The 10,247-nt window shown below is 38.1% G+C and overlaps 2 protein-coding genes across 3 annotated transcripts; one reads left to right on the top strand and one right to left on the bottom strand.

Annotated features, from left to right (window-relative positions):
- LOC109947120 lies at positions 1,453 to 3,675 on the top strand. Of its 2 annotated transcripts, XM_020556591.1 has the most exons (7): positions 1,453 to 1,476; positions 1,580 to 1,633; positions 1,840 to 1,998; positions 2,080 to 2,355; positions 2,477 to 2,792; positions 2,889 to 2,918; positions 3,027 to 3,674. In XM_020556591.1, exons 3-7 carry the CDS (start codon positions 1,841 to 1,843, stop codon positions 3,150 to 3,152), a joined length of 906 nt encoding a protein of 301 aa, XP_020412180.1. In that variant the 5' UTR covers positions 1,453 to 1,476; positions 1,580 to 1,633; position 1,840; the 3' UTR covers positions 3,153 to 3,674. The 2 variants fall into 2 exon arrangements, with proteins under 2 accessions (XP_020412180.1, XP_020412181.1); XM_020556592.1 differs by lacking the exon at positions 1,453 to 1,476 and having other exon boundaries at positions 1,573 to 1,605; positions 3,027 to 3,675.
- LOC18787174 (sister chromatid cohesion 1 protein 1) lies at positions 4,338 to 9,621 on the bottom strand. Its single transcript, XM_020557440.1, has 21 exons — positions 9,569 to 9,621; positions 9,257 to 9,325; positions 9,098 to 9,156; positions 8,946 to 8,990; positions 8,815 to 8,834; positions 8,643 to 8,719; positions 8,296 to 8,404; positions 7,635 to 7,704; positions 7,444 to 7,522; positions 7,227 to 7,330; positions 6,690 to 6,763; positions 6,443 to 6,595; positions 5,989 to 6,154; positions 5,817 to 5,899; positions 5,530 to 5,725; positions 5,355 to 5,421; positions 5,099 to 5,232; positions 4,913 to 4,997; positions 4,700 to 4,812; positions 4,480 to 4,568; positions 4,338 to 4,380 (listed from the first exon to the last, which is right to left on the bottom strand). Exons 1-20 carry the CDS (start codon positions 9,619 to 9,621, stop codon positions 4,483 to 4,485), a joined length of 1,842 nt encoding a protein of 613 aa, XP_020413029.1. The 3' UTR covers positions 4,338 to 4,380; positions 4,480 to 4,482.

The raw sequence follows: 10,247 nt of genomic DNA on the forward strand, positions 1-10,247 counted from the left end.
AAGAGAAAATAGAGAAGGCACTGTTCTATTGAATTCTTACAATCTGCAGCTTACATAGTGTGTCTGACAGAGAGAGAAATGTGATTCTCTCCTAACAGAATTACAGTTGTCACCCTATTAGGTGCTTACATGTGTCATACCAAATCTAAGCTAGAGAATCCACCTAGACTATGATCTAATGGTTCTCATTACATTATTTAAAATAGACTTAACAGAAAATAGAAAATGACTTCAGCTCTAAGAAATCTGTAGAAGGATTATATTTCAACAATTACTTCTCCTTGGTGGTGGTGGATCTGCTCTGGTGGAGATGCTGGCTTGCTTGTGGTGCGGCTGCTCCTGTTCTAGATCTAGGGTTTCTTTGTTTAATGTTTTATGGGCTTTGTTGTTTATCCACCTTTGTATCTTTGGGCCTGCTTTATTTGTTGGTGTTGGGCTGCATTTGGATTGAGTTCTTCTCATTTTGTAATGTTTCCCATTATTAATGAATAGAGTTTCCCTTGACCTAAAAAAAATAAAAAATTAGGTATATAATCCTTACCAAACGATCCTAAATAGCCACAGAGTAGCCTCACTACACTCACCCTGCCGCTCTCCTGTCTCTTCTCTCAGTTTCTTCACTTCTTCTCCCCATAAGAGTGGCTCCAGCGAAGGAGCCCAGCCCGAGGCAAGGGCAGAAAAAAAAAAAAATTTCGCTCCAGCGTGCAGCCCAGGCCCGGGTTTGGTGTGGGACCCACCAACTCGGGCCAGCCCGAAGGCCAAACCAGCCCCAGGTCCAAAACGAGGGTGCTGACGTCACGCTGACGTCAGCTAGCTGGTACGCTGCCACGTGTCGCGCTCAGTGCCTTCCGATCTGCTTCTCATTTCTAATCCAACGGCTGAGGCTTTTTTGGGTGAAAAAAATATGAAAAAAAATTCTAAAAAATTCTAAAAAATTCTGATATTTTTTTCTATAAATACCTATCAATACCCTTCACTTTCAACACCAATACTCTTACATTTCATTATACTTCTACTAATATTCACTCTTTTTACACAACATTTTCCTCTTTTTCATCTAGCATTTTGAAATTCATCCGAAATTTGAACCCAAATTTATCTGAATTTTGAATTTTGAAATTCATTCGAAATTTGAACCCAAAAATTTATCTGAAATTTGAACTTTGAAATTAATCCGAAATTTGAATCCAAATATCTTATCCGAAAATTTTATCTGATTATGAATAGTCTTGACACGTAGGAATCCGAAAATCTTATCTGAAAATATTACCCAAATTAATTATTTTCATTAAAAAATAGGAGGAAAAAACAAAAAAGTGAATAGTAATTGCCATGGCTAAGGGCAACGGGTGGAGAAACGATTTACTATTTGCAAGGGCAACCACTATTCACGTGAATAGTGCTTGCCCTAGCTCCACCCTTGCCATGGCTAAGGGCAAATGGGTGGAGTTGCTCTAAGCTTCCGGCTCACACCAGGTAAACCTCTTGTCTTCGTTTAATTGTTGATCTCTTCTTCCAATAATTTTCGATTTGTTTTGTATATCTGAATTTTCTGATTCATGTTTTACACTGAGTGAAGGTTCGGCTTGGGGTTTGGTTTTAGAGGTTTCCTCTTTCTCTCCCTTTGACCCAGGTGATGAGCCTTTGTTTGTCGTTGTGTTTTAATAATAATTTCATTAGTGTGCTTTGATTTGGTTATTTCTAGCCTTGGTTGACTGTTTTAATTTGTAATTTCCTTTCTTCGGTTGATTTCTGAGGAAAAATAGGACATCTTTCTTCACATTCAGTCATGATTATTTCGGTGCAAATTGCAAATTAGTTTTTTCTTTTTCTTACCAGTATGGATGGGAAAGAATCTGATTCAGGAAGTGATAGTGGGATACCGATTCGTGGTTTGGATGATCTATTTAAAGAGAGGCGTACGCTGAATAAGTTCTTAGAGACAAAGAATCCCTTTGATAATGATAAAATCACTCGCGTTTATCAGAAAATTTTTAGGTCAGTTTATTTTATTTTATTTATCAGAAAGGCATGCGTATATATTATTAACTGTGTGTGTGGGTTTTTTTTATACTCCAGATTTCTCATTGAGGATATTTCTACACTCGAGTCAAGAGGGATCACTCGTGGTTACCTCCAGCCCCATCAAATCATGGTTGCTGGTGGCCCAGATTTTGAGTTTATGAACGTTTGGCTGTTAAATAGACCAGAGGAGGACAATCCGACCGCGCCTACCTACAGAGAGCAGTTTGATTCCTTGGCACGGATGATCCTTGGTGAACGGGATGCCCCGAACTTGGAGTTGGATAATTTTCTTCACATCACAGCTTCTGCTGCTTCTGGAGAACAGCGTTTGTAAGCAAGCTATTTAATAACTTTACTCTTATATTTTATTTAAATTTGTTCATATAGGAGCATGCATGAAATTGGGCATGTATATCACTCTTTTTAAAAGTATTATTTTCATTAACTGCAGATTTGATTTTAAGCAACTCCAATGGCATCCACTACTGTTTCCATCCACTGCAAAACCCAAGTTAGTATACAATGTGTTTTCTTATCTCGGCTTGGAGGAAACATTAAGTTGGAAAAAGGACTTCAGACAGATGATACAGAGGGATGTTGAGGTTAGGGACACAGTTCTTGGGGTGGACGTGGATTACTTTTCACATGTTTACAACTTGAAAGGACCACAGTACTATGTAGAGAATGCACTGGGGGCATTCCTGTTTTCTGCAAATGCCATTCTGGATACGAGTTATTATATCGGGAAGGCCTTCAAGGAATATATGGTATACGAATATTACTTTGTATAATAATTTGTATAATGCAATTAGTTTGTTTAATTTATTTGTATAATATTAATTGTTATTATTCAATCATTGCAGAAAGATAAGGAAAACCTCAAGGAACCTATGGTATGAACATAAACCTATAAATTGATTTGTTTTTTTTAATAATAAAATTATATATTAATGTTTACTAATATTAGCCTAACATGTGCTTTTATTCAAATTTTTTTGCAGACACAAGAGCAAATATTTGATATGCTTATTTCCTTCTTCCCGCACGTGCTTATTGATGTCTATGATTTCCTTGTAAAGAAGGGCATTTCAATTGAAAAAATTTCTGAAGATTTATGCTACTTTTAAGTCTCCATATGTGTATTCATATGGATCTTTCCAGATTCATGTATTAATATGAATTTTACCAGTCACCACATATTGTATGTGGATCGTATCTCAGTAGTAGCTTGCTAAGATTTCTTTTTTGTTTTTGTTTTTTCGGTGAGATATACTTTCTTCATTTGAATCGGTAATAGTTATATATGTACAAGGTGTTGATTTTCTCACTTTCCTTTCGTCCATTTACAATCACTTTGAAGCCATACAATGATGACTGTTTATTTCAACTTCTGCCTCACCATAATGACTTGGATCCAAAAAACCTAAGCATAATGGCTGCCTGTTTTGAGTTTAAATACTTGCTATCCATTATATAACCTGTCATTTTGAACAATATAAAATTATTTACAGGAAGTTGATGAGTACGACAGCTTTTACAAAGGAAATATGGTTTTAATAATATTATCATAATTTAATAATGGAATATGTATGATTCACCAAAACTTACCTCTCATGCTCATGATCCCAAACCAATTGGCAAAGCCTCTTCGTCGGGGACAATGCTATATGAAGTTTTCTCTGCAAGGGTTTCATGTTAATTGGATTGTTATAATTTCTTGAAAGACTCGGAGGTGCATTGTATATCTTTCGGCCTCAGTGAGTTGATGATATTTTGGGTTCTTTACATAATGATTCTCTGAATTGTGTATTTAGCAATTTTATAAGTGTTATCTCACAGGCAAACTTAACACTTAATCTTTGATTAGTTTGTAGTTCTTTTATCCACTTTCAGAAAATGACTTATATGGCAAACTTAAGATTTATTATGGCCCCAAATTTTAAGAGCACCAGAAAGTTCTTATGAACTCTATTTGCAATCAATGCCTATCTTTGGTCAAGTGGTGCCGGAACTAGGAGCATATTCAATTCATGACCAAGGTTCTGCTCCTACATTGATCTGGAAATGGTAAACAACATGATATGAGATAAATATAATGTTGCCAGTACATCTTTGTGCTGCAACACACATAGCATAAGCAAATTAAACTTCTTACGTGAATATTGAAGTAGATGAACCTTCTTGTCTAATTCCATCTAACAGTTCTTTCATACATCTTTCAAATTAAGATTAATGCGTCAGTCCATTAATCACAACTGACAAGTTAAACCTATCCCACTCCATTCAACTACTTGTATCACTATCTCCGCATTCAAGCACCGGGTCTTCAATCTCTGTTTTGTTAAATAACATAAGCTGTAACAGACGAAAGTTTCCTACATTAGGTCACCCAAGTGTCTTAAGCATGTCAGGATACTGTGTAGGGTAAGGGAATACAAGTTTAGGCGGTCTCACCAATTATCCCATTTTTGGTCCTCTAGATATAAGAATTTCTCCATAAGCGACCTTTTGTTCAACTCTTATGGCATCGTGGGTAGCAAGAACTGCATAGATAATATGCTCCCATATCAGTTTCTTATTAGATTAAATGGTGAACATAAATTATAGTAGTAAAAAGGAGCACAAAAAACATCAACGGAGGGAGAGGAAAAGACAAATATATATGGATAGGTACCACAAGTCTTATAAAAGAAGACAGCTGCTTCTTTTCGAGTCCTTCCAGCAGTTAGGTGGTCCAGGGATTCTACTTGAGGGGCTCCCGCTGTGTCGAAATGTGATTTCAATAACCTGCAAGCATTTAGGTACAGGGAGAAGATGCAATCATGTAGCCAAAACTGAAAGATACTTATGGACCAGGCAATGCAACATATCTCAAGGACTAACATACCTTCTAATAGAATCAGTTGTTTTGTCAAGAGGCTGATCGTTGATTGGTTTTTGGGTTTGTGTTGGTCCAGTTTCCACAAAGAAATCTGCAAAAATAGTCAGGATAGCTGGTGATTGAAAGAAAGGAAAGAAGTTTACCACCCTAGGTTTAGTTGCTGCAACAGTAAATGATTGGTAGGTCCAATACCTGGCTCTGATGTCAGGCCATGTTCATGTAACCTTGACAACTCGAAATTTACATCAGGGTGATTCACCTCAAATACAGGTTCAAGTCTAACACTGCCATGTCCGGATGCAGAATAAGGCCTTTTCCGGTTGGATCTGTTCAGTCAGTACTTCATCACAGGGTTTAAGAGAAGCAAAAAGACTATAATTGCATGTGATATATCAAGACATGCCAAAGAAAGAATTTATCACAGGGTTGATAGAAATTTTTTGCTAACCTTCCTGAATTGGCTTCTGAAGGAATTGCCTGCCCAGATGCTGAGCTCGGGATGGATCTTACATCATCTTTGCATTCCAGAAAAAGCAAACTAGTTAAAATATCAGTGCATATGTTTTGACGTACTTCTCAAAGAGAAGCAAGGTATGCAACGTATTAAATAAATTCAAACGTACCAGAATTTCCAGGGGTTGCCATTGGGTTAGCATCAGTTCCCCCTAAATCATTGTTCTCAAGATTGGCTGTCAGTCCTTCCAGGACTACCTGTGCTGGGTCACTGTTGCCTCTTGTCATACCAGAATGTCGTCGTTGCTTATCTATGGAAGGCTCTAAGGACTGGGAGCCAACTCCACTATGAAAATCTTCAAAAGGCTTCACATTTCAACACATTGCAACTTGTCAGACATGAGCTTAATTGATTTCTTAGAAAACGAGAAAAGTAATAGAAGGTGGATTGGCTTACATATCCTACTGGATCTTCATATTGTTGTCTTCCAGGCGGTGTTGATGACGATGGTTCTGGGGTCAGGGGTGGGGTGTTCCGTTCTGCACACAGATTAATAGTTGAGGTATTCTTTCTATTACTTGAATAATTCATGAGGAATCTCGCAAAACGAACTATGACTATAACTGACCAGAAGGGGAGGCACGGGGAGTTCGGGTACTTTTCATCCACAGGTCGAGGAGAGGACGTGGATAATATATGTCTCTACTTCCAGTTGTAAATAAATCACCAATTAGTACAATGGGTGGCAGCTCCATGAGGTTAACTATCTTCATAGTTGCCATTACATCTGTCCGCTGCAACACACATAGCATATGCAAATTAAAGTTCTTACATGAATATTCAAGTAGATGAACTTTCTTGTCTAATTCCATCTAAAAGTTTTTTCATACATCTTTCAAATTATGATCAATGCTCATTCCATTAATCACAACTGACAAGCTAAACCTAACCCAGTCCATTCAACTTTTAGTTAGTATACACGTATGTAGTTTCCCTTACTTGTCACATTAAGCTTGGTGGTTAAACTTCACCTGTAAATAGAACGGGAGACTGAAGATCAACCTTAGAGAGCAGGGACAAACCTTTCGTTTTCTTCCTCTTCTCGAAACTATGTCTGAAGAATTTTGAAGCCAAGATTGGTATAAATGACCAGGAATGATTGTTTGTTCAAAATCCATTGCAGAGGCTTGCGTTCTTCTTGTTTTCCTTCTTATAGGCCCCTGTCTCTCTTGAACCTGCTTCATCCCCACTTTCTAGATTGATTAGTTTGTAATTTTATCCACTTTCAGAAGATGATTTATATGGCAAACATAAGATTTATTATGCTACCTGTCTAAATTCCTGGCATTCCTCTGGCTGATTGACCTGTTGTTCCGGATGTTGATCATCTTGGGTTGTATCAGCTGTGGGAGGTCTTCAGATTAGCATGCATATATGACAAAACCTTTCACCTAATTTCTATGGTGGAATTTCTTTCTCAAGTTGTACAAGAAACTGAAAAAGTAACCAAATGCAGGCATCTAGTTGATAGACACTAAAAGAATCATTTTAAGCGGACGAAAAACAGAATCATGTGAAAAATATCTAATTCAAGCTTATTCCCATACAAAATACTACTACAACGATAAGCAGGTAGCAGTGTAGCATTCATGAACAGAATTTTCTCACAAGATGAATTTATAAAATGAGGGACAAGAATTTCATGTTCGCAATTATGTAACTTGCATTAACCTAATTGCACAGTGAAACATATAGACATTTAAAACAATGTGGAAAAGGAAAAAGCTTCAGGTGGACTTACTTGTCGGTTCCCTATTTCTAAATTCATCTAAATTCAGAAAATTTAGAGTAAAGGAATGTGCTGACCCTTTTGATGTTCATCTCGAGGAGGCGAAGGAGGAATGTGAATCTGTGTGTGCTCTCCTGACGTGAAGTTCAACTGTGTCTCCTCATCCCCTTCAATGTCAAATCTGCCATTTACATAGAACAGACATATAAGACCATGACTACGAAAGCATGGGGTTTTGTGATTCAAAAAGGAAAACATGGGGTTTTTCTGTAGGAGGAATGAAACACAACTCACCTCTCCAAGCGACTGTACAAATATGCATCAGCCTGACATGAGTCAAAACGTTCAGGTAAGGTGATATTCTCGGCCTCAGCTGAATAAGAGGATGACATAGGTTAGCAGGTAAGTAAGATTTGGAAATAAGTGGTCACAAGATTCAAAACTTAGACCACTGTTAAGAAAGCAGATTAAAAGAATGACAGAACCTTGATGGAACTGCTGAGGTGGATCCCCTGCATCATTGTTAACATACTGTTCGTCCACGCTATCAAGTCGCTGCAAGGGTAGTACAGAATAAGTAAATGAGTAACTGTTTCTTTAGAGGACTCCATCAATTTAGAAATTTCTATATGGAGTTCATAAATAGGCATCTTCCTGCCACATATAATAACTATAAGCATAACAGTGGAAACAGCATTTCCTTTCTAATGTAACTACATCAACATGAGGGTGAGCCTTGTCGCATCAGAAAAACTTCAACCAGGTGTCATTAATGGTGGTATAACCTCCATCGAACAGAAACTACATTTCTCCTTAGAATGTCACATCATCACTCAGGTAGCAGGTCTAGAAGCACAAATTATTGACTGCCTTGGTTATGAAGGAGAAATGCTTCTATGAAACTTATTTTTATTCACTTAAGAATTGCAATTGCACTCTCCAAATTACTTATGAGTTATGATTCACAGTTAAATCATAAAAGACAAACAATGAAAATAGTTTAATAATTAGCACACATGAACTTGCAAAAGAATGAATTCTAGTAGCAGTGGCACCACTCGAAAGGGAAAAAAATGAGAGCTCAAAGGCCATGAACTTGAAAATATTTCATCATTTGGATGCTTGCAGAGTTTTTTCGATACTTACCATAGCAAAATAGGAGGTTTGCTGGAACATGGTGGTGGCCCCGTTGGAAAGATTAAGCATTCCTTCAATATCTATGTCTTCATTCTCAGGCAGAGTTACAGCTTCTTTCCTACAAACATGGAGACACACCCAAAACAAAACCCACAGTTAATCGAGTCAATTGACAATCCTACCCCTCCAGTATGGTTGTGGGTACTTTCTACTTTGCACTGCCACTATAAATCACAAGTTGGTAGTGAAATAAAGAAAAACCCAAAAGCCATTCTAACATGGGCCATTTCTAACGTGCGCCGTTTCTAAAACTTTTGGCCATTGAAAAAGAAGAAGACGACGAAGCGTCGACTGACCTGGCTTGAGATTTCCCTTTGGGGAGGACAGTGGGGTCGGCAACAGATTTCGCCTTCCATGCTTCGTTTATTTCGACCTAGAACACAACACCGATAGGAAAAATCAATTAAACAAACATAGAATGTAATGCCATTGGTTAACCAGAAATAGGAAGATATTTCAAGTATTTACCAGAAGACGAGTCACGTCATCTGTACGGAAACGAGAGCAATACAAAAGTACAAGTCAGAAATAGATATTCAGAAACTGCAAATCAATATGTTCAGAGCTAAAACCAAAAGAAAGAAGGATCGGACGGTCACCGTAGAGTAGTTTAACTTTTCGTTCGTACACGATGACGACTCCACCTGAAAACGCATTTGACGAAATGAATTGGTGAGCTACTGGGTATGGAAGCGGAGACTAAAAACGATGAGAATACAGAGAGAGAGAGAGAGAGAGAGAGTTTGGCTACCCATGAGAATGCCAGAGAGTCTGAGAGCCATGGGAACTGAAGGATTCAAAATCTCCTCGCTGCAAACAAAAAATCATGAAAATCTACATGGATTTAGCTGAATGAAAAACACTGAAAACAATTTGAAAAAGTCAAAATTAATAGGAACAAAAACTAAACCAGATCTTGATGATATCGAGCTTATCGAGCTTCCTCCGGTTGATTTTGGCGTGCATTGTCGCCGCCATCCTTCGTTACAAAACACAGAGAGTTCCATTTGCAAGCGCAATTGTAAATCCAAAGAAAAGTTAATTTCTAAAACAAACGACATGGAAAAAAAATCGCAGAAACAAAGAGGTTTACTCGGAGAACCCAAACAGACAGAACGATCAAAATGCATGAAAAACAGAGCTATGAAGAAATTCGCATATATTTAAACAATAGATTCAACGAAACTCGTGTGCAAAATGAATGAAGCAGATAATGCATTACCAGATTTGGCCCAGAGGAGCTTTACGAGCTAGCAGCTGGTGCGAGTAGAACATTTTGCCGTCGGTGAGAAAAGTACGACGGCAAAAGAGAGAGGTAACGAGGAAGACGAAGCTGAAGAGATGTTAGAGAAAAAGGCTATGAATGAAGATAGAGATGAGAGAGATGAGAGAGAAGGAGCTAAGCTAGAATGGGTGAGAGTGTGAGTGTGTGTTTGAGTGGCTTTTGGTTCTCTGAATATTAACTGATTGTATGCGCGCCAGAACGCGGAGGCAACTTTTGCAGGGAGAGCCCGATTTCGTGTGATGTTATATAACTGATGAAATGACCTATGGGTGTTGGGATTTTACGTGCTACAACAGTGAAAACGGACAGATGGACGGATTGAAATTAAGATTTTAAACTCGGTTATGTAAATGTTGATACTTAACGTAAGTAACCAAGTGTTGCTGTACAAGTCGGTTAATATGGAACCCAAAGAATCATCTAGTAACTTTTACACACTATCTAGTTTCTTATTTATGTGCCTTCATTGCCACGTGGCTGATCTGCCAAATCCTTAGGCTTGGGCTTGGGCTTGGGCTTGGGCCATCACCAACCACAAATGATGTCAAAAGCCCAATATGGGCCATGATCCATGAAGATTGCAAACAAGCCCCAACACACGGGCACACCCACCTAG

Source organism: Prunus persica, chromosome G2 (assembly GCF_000346465.2).
Source record: "Prunus persica cultivar Lovell chromosome G2, Prunus_persica_NCBIv2, whole genome shotgun sequence".
Classification (NCBI taxonomy): Eukaryota; Viridiplantae; Streptophyta; class Magnoliopsida; order Rosales; family Rosaceae; genus Prunus; species Prunus persica.